Source organism: Gobius niger (genome assembly GCF_951799975.1).
Source record: "Gobius niger genome assembly, chromosome: 12".
Classification (NCBI taxonomy): domain Eukaryota; kingdom Metazoa; phylum Chordata; class Actinopteri; order Gobiiformes; family Gobiidae; genus Gobius; species Gobius niger.
Window position 1 is genome coordinate 22227016 of NC_136863.1, and position 16959 is coordinate 22243974.

Genomic DNA, 16959 nt, shown 5'->3' on the forward strand with positions numbered 1-16959 from the left:
CGGGTTACCTTCATGTGGTCAATACATACAGTATGCAATGAAACCTGCAAAACAGAAGGGAGAAGGTAGTTAGTTAATCAAGTGTACCACCACAGTAGATATTTTTTCTCTTTGTTTTGGTACAACAAAATAGACAAGAACAAAACACACAATAAAGCCTATAACTAAGCAAAAGCCTGTGTGTAAAGTCCCTATTATCGTCATATTGGTTTAGATGTCGATCAGACAAGGTCCTGATGCAGAACTTTTGAGCAAGGATTGTCCTGAATTATGCAAACATTATGGTTACAGTTTAGCGATCTCTCCACTCAGTGACTTGTTATATGTACAGAGCGTCCAGTCTCGATACGAAGCAAAGAACTCCATATGAAGCAAGGCATGCCATAAAAAATCAGTTCCAAACTAAGTCTACAATAAATTATGAGAAAACCAGGTCTGACCAGATCTAAAGCAGGAATCTTTTTTTTTTTTTTACCACGACTACGAGCCTGAGTACCAGCTTTTGAGAAGCCTTGGGTTACAGTAATCTGTCAGTTCATTGCAGGCTGCTCTTCTGCGATTTGCATGGCTGGCCTCGAAGTCACATTCGACCACGGGCCGGTAATCCATTCAGTATTTAACATTAAGCTGGCAGTTCTTTAATGGTGAATAATTGAACACTTACTCAGCAGAGAGGCTGCCTAGTTTGTATTCCTCTGACGCAGGTTCTTGTCTTTGTGGTTGTTGGTGGAGTTGGTTTTCCTTTTTAATGAGAAACAAAGCAAATAAATCAGTTTCAAATGAAAGGCTGTTTGAATATTATAAATCACTGCACTGCTTGCTACAATTCCCTGTTATGTTGACACTTGGAGAGACCCATAAACAAGGCATACAACAAATAGGACTCTACTTGTAAATGCTCTGTCCACTGTGCCACAAATTCTACATATCTGTAGCTGAAGTAAGAATTTCATAATGGTTAAAAATAGTACAAAGATCTGAGCGACTGGGGATCTTTTTTCAGGGGTATTAGAGATACCGGGAATCTTAAAAGAAGTAAAAAAGTCCAAACAGAAAACTAGTGCTGACCCTTGTGAATAACGTCTAAATATCTAAAGATGCTGAGATGCATTCATTTTTATGTACCCCATATGCACCTAAGACACACAAATCAATCAATATAGAGAAAATCTATGTACAAAGTCTATTGCACAGCAAAATGAAGCACACATGTTCCTACATTGTATGGAAATTAACATTAGTTAAGTAATACTTTGATCAGGATTTTAACTAGGTCACATAATGCTGGGAGATATTTATGGCCCTAATTTTGGGTACAACGTTCATTGAGCTCCACAGTCGAGAGAGAGGGGAGGTAAGATGTTACAATCTACATATCATCACACAGAGTTTGGCAAACTAACAATAAAATATAAGAAAAGATCCTGATTATACTTACAGTGGTCCAGCTGCGTCATCATCTGAAGCATTAAGGGAAATATGGAGAAAACAGGTTTTAAAAGCATTGAAGATGTGCCATATGCAACACTGAACATGATATGACTATAATGAATAAAGGCAAGTCAAAAGGTTCTTATAATATTAATGATGTTTTAGGTTTATATTGTGCTCATTATATGCTTGACAAGCTCCCCTAAGTGAGATAATAGGTCATTGTGTCTCTACCACGAGTCACGCCACACTGCATATACAGCATATTGGGGTAAAGTGTCATACCCACAGACACAACAACAGTATGGAGTCAAACATGTGGTTATAAGGCAAATAAGGCAATATCACACATGTGTCAAGGTCAAGGCCTGCGGGTCACATGCGGCCCGTGAGATGATTTAATGTGGCCCTTTGAGAAGCGTGAATTCCTTAGCATGTCAAAAAAAAAGTAAGTGTCTAGCCCATTCCTGTGTGGAGTTATGGATTTTTAAAGAAATAACCAGTTTCCTCATTCCAGCCACTAGGGGGCATCTTAAATAAATAAAAAAAAAGCAAAGAATTACAGAGGGCACTGACACAATAAGAGATCTGGATATAAATAGCATATTACAGCCACGTGGTAAATGGTTAGTCTGCCCCAGGCAGACTATGGCGACAATAGTAACTTACTGCCATCGAATGAGGAGTGAATGAATAATGATTTTATGTAGCACTTTGAGAAACATGTGACACAGGCTGATAAAGCGCAATAAGTGTAAGCCGTTATTTATGAGGCCACAGTCCTTTACAATATATGTGGCCCACGACCCGCCGTGGGGGCTGAATTTCGGCCCATGACCCAAACGACTTCGACACCCCTGCTCTTTAGTCGAGTCGAAATGTAAACACGTTGCTTTGGTAACGTTCAATGAAGTACTACGTCTCTATTTAGCGGTTGCCAAGTGAACAGAGAGGTAAATGTAGCATCTGCCATCCAATCATTCAATCTTCTTTCATTCTTCGTCACAACTTTTTGCGGCACATTTACAAGTGCACCAAAATCAGACGCTACTCCCACCTCTGTCTACCAGAACATAAAACATATAAAATGTTTCAATCATGCACAAACACGCAGTTCTCACAATGAAAAATGGGCTTTGTTTAAGACATCACTCAAAAATGGCTTTGTCGATACCACTCCACAGCAGAGAAAAATGGAGATCAACACACACCGTACTATTAAGTCCTTACAATGATTTGCATGCTGTATCAATCATGCTTCAGTTTCAATGCAAAAATATTCACGTTGAAATGAAACCTCAAAGCAAAAAAGAAAAGCAAGAATTTGAAAGTGTGCACTGCTGTTTTCAGAGCAGAGGCGGACAGAAGTTGCCGTGATGTGAACTGGAGGCAAAGAACTCTTATTGAAATTCAAAAGGCATGCGCAGTCTCACACTTACCAGCAACACGGTTTAGGTTATGCAATTGGAGAAAAGGGGGGACATTGACAGGCATTACAACTCAACTTTAAAATATTCAGGATCCAAGGCTACTAATATTAATATTTCGTGCAAGGATCAAAAAGCTTTTCCACAATTGCGTGCCGTCCGGAAGATTTGCGTGGATTGCTCGTCACGGTGCTGTTTATTCTACCGTGGTGTAATCATAACATGTAATCAGCCAGAATGCCGATATATGATAATGTACATGGACGCACAGCAGCTCTGAGGCGCTGTGGTTCATTTGCGCTGCCAACGCAGCATGCACCAACATTGCAATTCCGTTTGAGGCTAAAATGTCAGCTAAAAGACCATGGATGTATATTTAATGATTATTCACATTTTTAAATACCCCCCACTGTGACGTTTACAGAGCGGATGTTCCTATCACGGTTGTCTTTTTCCCAACACGACAGAAAATACAGGATTTTTCTGAATTCATGTAAAACAGTAAAGCTAGATAAATGTCATGCAATAATATTATGAAATTCAGATTGTGAAGGTAGAACAAGACAATAGAACCTAGCTCGTGATGGTGATCAGTGTCTGTCAAAAAATGTATGTATCACAAGGTCTGGATAACTGAGAATTTAGTACACCATATATTGCGTAATGTTTGACTTTATAAACAGGTCACAGACTCTTCTGTCCCATCAAGAAATCTGTCATCTGCACTGACCCATCCTTCAATGGCGCTGGGACAACCTGTCAGAAGAAGACCGCGGTGCAGCACAGGCACTCATTTCCAGCTCCAGCTAGGTTTACTTAGTTATGACCTGTTGTGGGCAGGAAAGTGGCTCGCCCGACGGACACCTACCCCGACGCAGGGAGCACCCGCACCCTACTGTAAGTCCACACAGAAATGTCCCATGGTCAAGCGATCGAACACAGGACAGTCTTGTTGTGAGGCAAAAAAAAAACAGCGACTTGTTTTTTAAGTTCAAATTGCCAATAATCATGACGACTGTAGAATTGCAACGTTTCTCTCACAACAATCATAATACTGCAGTGCGTGTGACATCTCTTGTCTAGTATGCAGAACATGTTAACTAATGATGAGTGGTTAAGCTTATGGGAGCTCAGGGACACCTCGAAGTCCCAAGAAAGACATAAATAATGGAGCGTTGCCTTCTTCCACAACACTGCAGTATCATATTCCTCATGAATTTTAACAAGGAGAAACCGTCCTGACAAGGTGTGACCTGCTGCAACAGTGTCTGCCGATTGGCCAAAGCCCTCCGGACTGAATTATTGAATGGAGGAACGGCGCAGTGTCGGGTGACGCTCTGAGCCGATGTCAAAGGGAAAGACGGCACCAGACGGGGACAAGGAAAAGTGTTGCCCTATTCGTGCCCTATACAACAATGCAACATCACACCCCTTAAGATAAGAGAGGTCAGGTCAGGAACTGTTCTATGGTGTTTATTGCATGAACTCAATAACATACAAGCTACTGTGGAATGCCGTGGGGGGGTCGCCAACGGGAGGAAATAACCTGGTCTTTCAGTATATTCAGGTAATCAGTTGACCTCATTATTTGGCCGCGTACTGCTGCTGAATGGGCCAAACCAACTAACCTCCCATTATTCACCTCAAGAGAACAAACTACGTTTTCAAACGTTCAATCTGGCGTCCTACCATCTTGTAAATCCTCGGGCTTCTTGCGCTTCTCATAGACCACAATGATGACGACCAGAATGATGATCTCGAGGAGCACTCCCAGCAGCGGCCACAGGGGGGCGAGGTGGCTGCGGACCCTCAGGATGGACTTCTGCTCGTGGGTGCCGATGGTGTTGGTGGCGTTGCACTGGTACTCGCCGGGGTCAATATTTATGTCCAAGTTGTCGATGAGCAGCTCCGTGTAGTTGTCCCGGCTGTTGATGAAGAAACGTCCGGTCGTGTTGTCAAGCTCCTGTTGTAGAGAAAGAGATAAATGTCACAAAACTGCAGCTGACTCAGTTGTGTATTTAACCGTCGATACTACTCAAATGGTAGCAAAAGTTGTTTGTTCAATCACAAATAAAGTTATAAGGATAACACATTTCAATGCATTTGAAATCAAAACAAATATTATATAGGCGTTAAAGAAGAACTAAGTAACTTGTTTACTTTCGTCGTCCCTCTGAGGGTAATACAAGCGTTATAATTGAATGATTGTGGGTCTTTCATCTCCCCCTGCTGTCTCTGTCCAGAAAACCACCCTTGCAATTTCCCTGCCTCCAGGTCGGAGGCGCAATACACACAAATAGAATAACGAAGAAGAAGCTAACAGGCTGACGGGAAAAGCTAACTGTGGGCTAGCGCCACTTTAGCAGTGTTTACAGTCAAGTTTGAGCGCAAAAAAATATCTCCATTGTGTCATTAAGTTGTGGCACAATATACAATATCCCTCCCTCCCTTTGTCTTTTGTGTCAGCGTAGTATTTATTCTCACGGACAATTAATGAGTAAAAAAGAAAAAAAAACATGCTATGACACCTGCAGTGGCGCTTATGGCCTATAGGGGCATGAGTTACTTAGTTCTGCCTTAAAATGGCCAAATACTGCATCATAAAATGCATTCACAACACAATACAATCCAATAACATTGCCCAGGAGAAGTATCTGAGCGCGTTACAGGACGTACCCTGAAGATGCCGTTGTCGAGCTTGCGCCAGGACCAGACCGGATGAGGATATCCCACAGACTTACAGTGGAGCACAGCACGTTGGCCCTCGTTTCTATTCTCACTGCGTTTGTGGCCCGTGATCTCAGGAGCAGCTAGAAAAACATAAACGATAATGTTTTGGTAAAACGGTTCTCGCCATTATGCAATGCTTAACTGACGTTTTGAGGTTTTAAACCAGGTCATAATGGTTTTTTTTTATATAACGCAAAACATACCTGGAGTTGAGTTTGAATAATTTTCTCTTCAAGATCTAAAATCCTCGGAATTACTGAATTATCAATTCTTGATTTCAACACATGAATTCAAGCAAAACCAGTGCTGAGACGTCCAAAAAAGCCTTACTAAACATGAACAGCATATTCATCTTAATAAGCAATGTACAAGTAAAATAAATAAACGAATCTCCTTTTAAAGACACTTATTCTTTAATTCTTTGTGTCAACATGAACTGAGCTGTCCCCCTTTGACACGCTTACCAGTGACCAACATCTAATCTGCGTGCAAAGCTATGTGTGTGTGTGAGAGAGAGCAGAAAAGGCGGCGACCAGATTTTACAGTTGAGACATAATCCCTGGCCATCAAACAAACAAGGCACCATCTGCTGCCACTGAGCTGGGCCTCGGTTAGACGGAGGTGTCAAGGGCGCCGGCTAGTAATGAGATTTATGGATCTTGAGTGGGAGCCAATCTGTGGGATCGGTTCATTTCAAAGAGCCATTGAAAAGACTCATAAGGATTTCATCTGAGAACTAATTGCTGATGGGCGCACCTTTTGAGTGGACCATTGAAGTGCATGCACTTTCATAAATCTTTGTGTAATAATCAAATAAAGCAGACTAATGATATGCCAAGTAATTTCAGTGTTAGAACGTTTCACTCGTGCTGCCTGCTCTGCTGTTAATGCTGCTTCTTGTGTTCATTATGTGCGTATAAAACAAAAAAAAGAAGCTGAAGAGCCACCCCAAATATCAGAGTCAGTCATGGTCGTGGCTTGACTGCACGTGACGGAGTGCTGCTGCTCGAAGGCACAAAGGCCATAAATACCAGTGGCACCTCTGACGCTGCATTTTGAATTGACAAACAAGCTGGAAGCGAATTAATCAACACCTACATTTGATTTCGATGGTGGCGTTGGCAGGAGGAGAGGTTTCAAACGTGAAGACGCACATGTACACTCCGGCGTCGTCCGATCTCGGCTTGGCCAGTCTGAAAGCATCAAGTTACAGCGGATTTAGAACGTTTTCAGATCAATTAGTTAGATTTTTACTAAGAAATCATATGAGTTTTTTATTGCTAAAAGAAAAAAGGGTGGCATCAATAACAATAACATGAAAAAATATTATTAAAAAAGGAAAAGAAAGAACACAAACTCAAATTATGCCCACCATTTCAAAATGTTTTATAATAAATATTTAGTTCACAGAAGAATTTTAAATAACATCAGAAGCATAAACACGTAAGAGAATAGTCAAATATGAACTCCTAAACTAATACAAGAAGAATCCCATGCATTTCAGGATGTGTTTGTTGTACCTGCGACCATTACATTTGATTGTGATTAATTGCACAGCCCTAGTCAGTGGAAAATTCCACTCATTTCCATTAATACAAAATGCTCCACCCTCTGTACAAAATACATGCCTGAGTGTAGCTTTATTTAAGAGCAAAATAATAATAACATTTTTAGTACAAGACTTCTTTATCAATATAACAATAGAATAAATAGAAGAGGGTGAATACTTCCCAAGCCCACTGTATATAAGGAAAAGAACATGGGTATTCTTGCATATATGCCGACTGTAGCTTGAAACTGCTCAGGCGTAAAATTATGACCATCTGTCTATTATGTAGGTTATGGCCCATACCCAATTCTATCAATCCCATGAGCAACAAACTTGCAACGTATTGTGACATCTTTCGATTTGAACCAGTGTTAACTTGTAATTTGAGCCACAACAGCTTGACCGAAACCTCCCAGAGAGTTCAGCAACGGTGTAATCCTACTGGGACCCTGGTTCAAGATCTGGAGTTAGGTCATGAGGTGCTCTCTGTGGTCGACCGGGTGCTTTCCATGGATTTACCCAGCAACAGAAAGGGAAGTCAAAAGAAGGGCAATGAATTACACACCTTATGCCCACCTAATATCCAAATGAACTAAATGCAGTGGAAGAGATTATTAGTGGCGGGGCTTGAATATCTGCGCTTCCTCTACCTGTGCTCGGTGTTTTTGTTTTGGCTGCGTGACTCGGGGATCTCCTCCCCGTTCTTCATCCAGTAGCTATCGACGTGCGAACTGTAGCCGCTGGTCAAGTTGCACTGCAGGGAGAACGGCGGGCTGTGAATGTCCATGGGCAGGATTACGTGCTCGGAGGCGGCGATAGATGGCTCTGCGAGGACAAACATACAATCAGGCGTGACAGCGGAGATGTTCAAGGGAGTAATGAGGAGGGGGGAGGCACATCGGCGTCAACACCGCACGGCATTCTGCAACCAACTTGTACATTATAGAGGTAGTGGTGAGTTCTACCGACTTGCTGACATAGTTCTGCTCTGTTTTGAATGGCATCAATCATAAGTCAGCAGCTGTTTGCCCCATTTTTGCAGCCGTTTTACGAGAACTGTAAAAAGCGTATCACAAAATCCAAATGTTGTCAACCCACCACATTTCATAGTCTAATTCTGCTTCTCAAGAATGATGTGGCCTACTCGATGTTTTAATGTTTAAAAATAACTACTCGACTGTATATTAAACAACAAGGTTTACGTAACATGGTCTATTTTTACTTCCCAGCAGAAGAAACTCACATTTAAGACCAGAAATGAGTAAAGACCGGCACAAGGGAGAGGTGAAGAGGCTACACGCTTCGAGACGAGGGATTTGGAAGACAATAGGATCAGGATGAAAATGTTTTCAAAAGAAGATTACTACAGGGTACGCAAAGAGGACACAGGATAATGCTATTTTGGGGATGTCAGCTACATTTTCAATCATCTTTTCTGTGCTCCTTCATTCCGTTGCATTCATTAAGTCAAAGTCATACTGTGGTCAATCAATTGGCCCCTAGCATTACAGTGACAATGTGTTTTTTGTTTGTGCGTTTTCTTGGCCTTGTTTTTTACAACATAAAGCATTACAATAATTTTTCTATGTTACTATTTTTTATTGAAAGGTTGATGTGAACCTAGTAAGTAAGTAGGGGATTTTGAGACACATGTAGACATTCCAGTAGCTTTTTTTTTTACTTTACAGCACATCAATAGCATGGAATCAGCAAAAATAATTGTAATAACAAGGTAACTATGGCAATTGGAAACAGGATACAAAGGTTATTTATCCAACTGCAAAATAAAACTTTCTTTTATCTTGTCTTTTGGGGGGAAATAATGCAGAAATGGGGCTTGTTATGTCACCATGCTGTCTCCATCCCATTGCCATGTTATTACTGTGCACCAAACTAAGAATGAATGAATAATGTGGCAATACTACTGTGCAGCTACAGAGGAAACTACTGATAGTGTGGGTAGTAGTACTTGGGTCACAAAGGCGGGGTGTGTATCAGGAGTAGCTACACTACACAACCCACTCACTCTGCAGCACTGTGACAGTGGCCTGCGCTCGGACCCAGGTGGTGGCCGGGTTTTGGTACAGGTTGTTCCGTTGCGGGTCGTTGCTGGCCCTACATTCATATATCCCGGCATCATCCAGCGTCAGGCGGGACACGCCCAGGACGCTGACCGCGTTGACCCCGTAGGCTGTCCCGATAGAGACGCGCCTCTTACGGGCCCCGTCCCACAGCTGCCTGAAGGAGTCCAGGCGGTTGGTCTCCGAATACCACCACTGGATTTCGGGAGTGGGGTTCCCGATGACGTCGCAGTACAGCTCAAAGGCGTCGCCCGTGAACTTGGTCTCGGACAGAGGGGACTTGATAAAACCGGCTTGAGGAGCAAAAGGAGCATGCAAAACAAAAAGAGGGGGGAAAACAGAGAAGATTGAGAAGCATGCAAGGTGAAAAAAGTGAACTGAAAAAACAAAACAGCAATGATAAAAGACAAAGAAGAAGGTACACATAAAACTTCATGCACAAACACAATAAATACAAAGTATGAAAAATAAAATAAGCTGTTTTAATAATAGTTTACATTCCCCTTAGATAATATTGGGCATTTCCCACACGGTGTCCTATTCTGCTTAGATTCAGAGATCAGCTGAGTTTTGGCATGTCGAGGTGTAATGCTTTTTGGTGCTATAAACTCACTCCATTGTTGCAAGTGTGTGACCTCACAGCAGCTTTAGACTTATTTTGTAATGGCTTTTCAAACAAATCTGGCATTGTCTCCCATCATTATTAAGTGTTCTATTATATAATGAACAAATCCAAGTTGACTTCACACCATAAGCATTACATAAGAAATGTTATACTTATATAAGCTACACGAATCAAGCCCTTTACATGCTATGTAATGCATTCACAATAGATCCTACGCCAAGCCTGGATAACTGGGAATTTTAACCTAGAGATCTTACATCAGATGCCCTTCCAAACTCAGACATGGGTCCAATTGAATCTGTGCATAACTTCAAATCATAACAACGCCGCCCAAGAAGTGACCTCCTGTTTCGATCCAGCACACCAAAATAAAAACACACATCTTATTCATTAGTTCAGCAATTCATTAGTCCAACTTTCTTTCTGCTTAACTATAAACAGACAACACACTTCAAATGTGTGTATTTAATGATATTCTTGTAATGTTGCAAGTACCTGCTGAACTAATAAATGAGCCGAGCTTTTATTTTGGTGTGCTGGATCGAAACAGGAAGTCTTTTCTTGGGCGGCGTTGTTATGATTTGAACTTGCACAGAGTCAATTGGAAAGTATAGTCCAATGCTTGTGACATGGCAAAATCACTCTGTCATCAAACAATCATCAATCCACCCTGGACCAAACTAACCACATTTCAGTCACTCATAACCAAAGCACAAGAAATGCCTCCCATTGATGATTGTCGTAAATGATGCAACAGAGCCCACAGTCGGAGCAAAAGAGGCAGCCTGCTTTCTGCTCAGGCCTTTCTTATTACGGCTATTCCTGGGAAGATTTAATTCAATTCATCTGGGACGCCCCACTAGACGCTGCTCTCACTTGGTTTTGTGCAATTAATGACATCTTATGAATTTGAGTGCGCTCCACATGAAAAGTCCTCAAAGCGACCTTGTCATTCATCATTTCAGGTCTTTTGTCGGGGTAATAGCGCAGCAATATAAGCCCACTTCTTGTACAATTGCTTCGAAATCGATCACAGATGCTGCATGAGAGGCCCAGCGAATTTCTAAATCTGATTTGATCGTCTGTCTGTGTTATAGATGAATGCAGCAGCAACGACGACCGGCTGCAGCGGCTCACATCGCGGGAAAGCCATAGTAACTGTAACTTGTGCGAATGGTCTGTATACTATAGCACACATGAGACGGAGCAGAGATTTATAGAGGCAGCAGGTCTCTCGGGATCGTGTGGGCGCATGTTGATAGACCCCCACCGTTTCCATAGAAGCACTCTACAGCAACGGACCAGGAAGTGCAGAGAGCCAGCCCACTGTAAGACCATCGCAAGACAGATGACCGCATTTGGAGGGAAGGTGACGTCACAAACCACCAGATCGTGAGGAGAATCTCGAGTGTGGCAGATGCTCATTCTACTGCATGTTTGGCCTCCAACAAATGAAAAAGGTGATATTTCATAACTGTGTTGATTAATGCTATAACGACATCAATGTGAAATTTGACTCAACCATTTTGACCCATTATGGTGCATTAAAGGCTTTGGTTTCCAACTCGGTCTGTGTCAAAAGCATGATTTAACACTAAATTAAGATTAAATTAGGAAGATTATGACTAAAATAGCACATGTTTTAAAATGTATATAATCTTTGTAAAGCTTCATTTTGGGCTGTACAACATGAGAAACATGCAATATTAGGTAACTGTCTAAAATAGAACTATTTTAGAAAAACAATCTCAGTGAGGTTGAAGACCTTGATGCGATATCTTTTGGCTTCTGGCAACATGGATATCGGATTAAAACAATAATTTGGCCAAGTATAGTGCAGTCATAACCCTTTCCCTATATGTCAGTCTATGAGTCATCAGCGGTGGCTGGGCAGAGCAAATCAATCTGACCAAACTCAATCTAACAAGAGCCGCCCCTTGGACGTACTTATTCTCATTTATATCCCTGTCCCGACTCCTGAATCTGTTGAGTTGTTTGTCTCCATAGATAGATATTCACAATGAATCCTCTGCCTTCTTCTAACCTCTTCACCCGCTTATCACACCATCTAACTGTGCCTGGACTATATCCATACATCACCAGGAAGCTGGATAAAACAACCCAACTTCTCTATTTCTTCTCTGTAGAAATCTCAGTCTGACATTCAGCTACAAAATATCTCCATCCCAACTCCTATTTTCAAACATTTGTCACTTCCAAAAACCTCACCATCTTCAGCCCTGCTAAATCTGCCTTCTGCGTATTCCTCATTGCCGCTCATACATCATCCAATATGCTACAAATCCAAAACAAGTTCATTCTCTGAAATGGCAGTGCAAGATTAATCGCAAATTGCATATAGAAAAGACAGCAAATACGAATATGATATTTTATTTATCTATTTACTTGTTTATTTGGTCAGGACAGTGCGTGGTTAATGAACATACATTGGACTGATACAAAGCAAACAGCAGGTAATGCATACTTTTAAAATATAAATTCTCTTTTTTTTCTTCCCAAAACTGTGCAGTCCTAGTTCTGACAGCGCTGACAGACAGATTGCGGCGGCTCAGATGGGCTGGATGTGTCAGAGTTGCTGAGGCACAAGGCCTGTAGTGCCGCGGTGACACATGCGGCTCGTGTTAGGCAGGTGCTGGGGCTGTGTCTCATGTGCGCAATCTCTGAACTCAAAGCCCCCTGGAGCAAGACCAGTTTAGTGCATGGTCACATTAGATCATCCAAACAACACTGTGTCATGTTTGACCTCTTTCAGTGGCAAAATACTGCGCTTCAGAGTAACAGGGCCAAACTCCAGTGCATAGGCAGCCAAAGTGACTGAACTTCCTCAACATCGCTGTGCAATGAAACCACAGTGGTGTCGAAGCATTACGATGCACATGCCAGATGCCCTTCCAAATATAACCTTCTGAATATATCACATTGTACATCCAATTACACAATGGAGATAATGAATTTTCACTAAAACTTGGCTGTAAATACTGTTTAAGTGGCGCAAGCCCCCAGTTAGCTTTGCCCGTTAGCCTGTTAGCTTCTTCGTCGTAATACCATTAGTGTGTATTGGGGCCTCCGACCTGTAGGCAGCAAAGTTGGTTTTCTGGCCAGAGACACAGACCCCCCCCCTCCAATCATCCCATCAACACTTGTATAACCCTCAGAGGGACCACGGAACGGATTTATTAAGATAAACAAGTTACTTAGCACTGCTTTAATGCTGTAGCTCCTACTGACAAACACTACAGTAAAGTTAAACACGCTTAGATCTAATGGAAATGGTCTTATCTCAACCATAGTCCACAAAAAAAAAAAAAAAAAAAACTTTGGGTAGATGCAGCAAACCATCTGCCCATTGAAGTGTTGTACTTTGTTTAATTCATTTGTCTATATTTTTTCACACCACACACCCTTCCTCGTGAGATGTCACAAAAGTCACCCATTGAAACATGTCTGCAATGAAACTCAAAACCAAGAATCACAGAATCACCATGAACTTCAAAGCATGTTTGAACATACCCTGAGAGAGTCATTTCAGATGCCCTTCTAAGACGCCTTGGTTCCATACACTTGTTTTGTGAAGTACTAGCGCTGAGCCCGGGTAATCGAATGAAGAAAAATGGCATTTCGGAAAAAAAAATTCAGACTAGAAAGGCGCACAAATGGTAAAATTCTAAAAACAGCAGCCGCCAAAGCGATGTCTTCAAAATAAAAATAGAAGTTGGCTACTTTTAGATCTGACTGTGGCATGCTTTAGCGCTGCGAAACTTGTCACTGACCGAAAACAAAATCATAGGCAGCAGAAAGAACTGCAGCACTGTTTATCATCGTGTTAGAAAACCACATTGAGCATTTTTGTGTGGCTTTCTCTTCTTGACATATAAGTGATATTTCTCCTAATGCTGTTTCTATTCATTTAACATGGCTTTTATACTGTGCCATCTCGGTTTGCATTCCTAGAGCTGTACTAAGAATAGGATTTTCCTTGTGGATTGTGGTGGCTATTTGTTGTTCCAGTCTATCAGATTATTCATACAGTCAGTGTACTACGGCTAAATTGCAAACATTTATGAAGCGTAAGTGAATCGCCTCAAATGCAAAAATCCATTAGCAAATTTAAATGACTTCTATGAGGTTGGCTATTCGGTTCATTGACAGGCTGCGCTGAAGTGGCTCAAAGGCTTGAACATAAACAACGCAAAATGCTACAAATAGACAAACCAGAGCAAATTGATAATATTTTACATTTAGGGGAATTTAGTGGACATTGGCTCACCCAACATCATCCCATACATTCATAGCTCAGTAAATCTCCTTTCTTCTCCATATTCAGATGTCCAGTTAAAAGTCTATATGGACCTGAGAGTGCTGAGCAGCTTTGGTAATGGCATCTGATATGTAAAGGCTATGCTAAATCAATATTCAAACCAATTTGAGATTAGAAGGATGATTAACTGTGACCTCAACAAAACTGAAAAAAGCTCAAATGCAAATAAGACTTGGTGCGATAAAGCGTGCATCGAGTTTATAATCGAGACTTTTATTGCAACTCGCTATCCCGAAGCACTGATACTGTTACGGGGCTATACATGAAGTCCAGCAGTAAAGGCAGTCGAGAAAATGCATTGCTTTGAAGCTCTGGGCCTTTCTGCGTTAGATATCTGATTGGAAAAAAGAGGTATCAGGTGGGCGTACCATTATATGACGAGATGTGTAATGCATTCCTACACATAGTTAAATCCGGGGAAGGCCGAATCTGCATAAATTCTCACTCGATTTCACACCAAACACACACATAAAAAGAAAAAAAAAATTGGAAGCAAAGAGGAAGAAGGCCGTGCTTAGTTACAGTATATGCTCTGATAAGCACTGGGCTGGGACAGGGGGTTGCTATACTGTCTCTTTGATGGTGACAGTGGGGGTAAGATTTATGAGCGGTGGGGTCGTTTGGACAAGTAGAACTGCAAGATGGAATCAATGTCACTCTGCGGTGCCTATATGAGTGAAGAGTTAACCGATTCAATGTAGCAAGCAAGAGGACATCATAAAAGCCAGGGTTCCCAGAGCAGCATCTCTCCTCTCAGCACTAAAAATAGCAGCATGCAGCAAAATGGACCAATGCTATTTAGAGAGCTCTACTTCTTTTTCTTTAGGTCCTGCAGCTAATTGCTCAGTCCTGTATGGGCTATATAATGCAGAGAGACAATATAGGGCTGTGCTATCTTCCATCAGTGGGGCAGTCCTGCCTGAGTATAGGCTACCAAATTGCTGCTCACTTCCTTCCTGGGGCATGCTTAAAGCACAGCCAAGCGTGACAGCATCTTGGGTGCATCATCTGTGCCACTTTCGGCGATGGTCGTTTTAAAGTAAAACCCTGCACAGTTGTCTATCATTCAGCCACGAGTCCATAGAAGTTGCTGATTGCGCTCATCAGGTCTTGACTTAGTATTCAGCGCCACACTTCAAAGATCTAAAGGACATTTTAGGGACATTGCACAGGCCTCTATATGTGGCCCGCTTCACACTAACCAATACAGACTGAAGCTGCTAAATCATTTATTAACCCTTCATTTTATAGCAAAGCAAAGACCAAAAACGTTATCTCAGTGCAGGGATTTGTCTCCGTTTACGCGCGGGGATGAGCTTAAGAGAAAAGAAGAAGAAAAAAAAGATATGAACGGGTTTGCGTTTTGGACACTCGCAGAAAATACCTCCACGTCTAATCAATCATTTAAAAAAAAAATGTCCTGTGTCAAGTATTGTCGGACATTCCAGCGAAGAGGACCGCATTACGCATTGGCACGGCTTTGACGCGATATCACAGTCGTCTCACGCCATGTAGATCTGTAATGTATTTCTTACCGTTCTGGGAAGAAACATACTGCAGCATTAGGGATCCTAGTATCGCCAGCGAGAAGGACATGACTGCAGCTCTCCGCTTGCCAGGTACCATCTTCGGAGCAGCGGGAGGATTGATGATGGGAAAATGCCGGGCTAAGGTGACCTAGAGAGAGATGGTGGAGAGGATGTGAAGGGGCAGAGCACAGGCACGGAGGCTCCCAGCTCGGAGACGCAGAGAGGAGGAACGGGTGGGGGGGCGGGAGGGAAGTGTCGCTGCTGGTGCGGTTGCCTAGCGGGAGCCTTCAGTACTGCCGCTGCTGCCTACCTGTCGCTCTTCAGCCCGGTGCAACGAGACAACCACCTTTTTCTGTGGCTCGGTAAATTCTAAATCCCGCGAGAACTTGAATCACACTTGATTGTAATAGGTTGCTTTTGTTTTTTAATCATGGGATTTTTTTTTCTCTGTCCACTTAGATGACAATGCGTGCACGATGGAGAAACACAGCTTTACACTTTTTTTTTTTATACAGCTAAACATCAATTAGCCTACTTCATCAAATTGTGTTCCGCTGGGGTATCTTATCATAAAATAGGCCACTTTTCGCCTTTTTTATGCTTTAGATTTGGCCATAACTTTTTCCATACTTGAGATAGGCCTATTTTAATAATTATCTGTGACTTATTATGACCAACATTTTTAAAATGTCATTCTAAAATTGTATTTTTGCCACTTATGCAGCCTATGGAAATGTACTAGCCTATATGTTCCGTTCTTTTTATGCCACTTTTTTGACTGCAGTATAAAAAAGATTGTAGTTTTCAGTTCTGCAAAAACGTCCTACAGTTATCAAAATAGTTTAATATTTTATGTCTGTGTCTCTCAGTAGGCCTACTGGCGTTATCCATCTTCAATGAAGGTTCTTGAGTGCATCTTCTCTGTAGGTTGAAGTGTCGAACGTTTCGCCTCTCATCCTTTTATTTTCCATACAAAAAAATAGTTTGTGAAATTAGATTTACATTTTAAATCACCAAAGATCAGTAACAACTTTGATTTTGAGTTTTTGTGTGTGTGTGTGTATATCTACACACACACACACACACACACACACACACACAGCTTGAGGGTTCTGCGCAGTATCTTTGCAGTTCCTAGAACTGCAAAACTTTGATTTTTAACTGAAGCAAATTCAGTTACATTATATTTCATGTTTACTGCAACTTGTGTGGGGTTTTAGGATATGATAATGCTGTTTTAGAGCAAAG

At 41.8% G+C, this 16959-nt stretch overlaps 1 protein-coding gene across 1 annotated transcript; it reads right to left on the reverse strand.

Moving 5' to 3' along the window:
• Positions 1-680: 680 nt before the first annotated feature.
• Positions 681-16068, reverse strand: LOC306971405 (neuroplastin-like; the record flags this gene model as incomplete). The annotated part of the gene is made up of 7 exons (XM_079567665.1): positions 15718-16068; positions 7788-7962; positions 6687-6781; positions 5535-5668; positions 4548-4821; positions 1439-1460; positions 681-741 (listed from the first exon to the last, which is right to left on the reverse strand). Exons 1-7 carry the CDS (start codon positions 15806-15808, stop codon positions 681-683), a joined length of 852 nt encoding a protein of 283 aa, XP_079423791.1. The 5' UTR covers positions 15809-16068.
• Between the last annotated feature and the right edge of the window lie 891 nt (positions 16069-16959).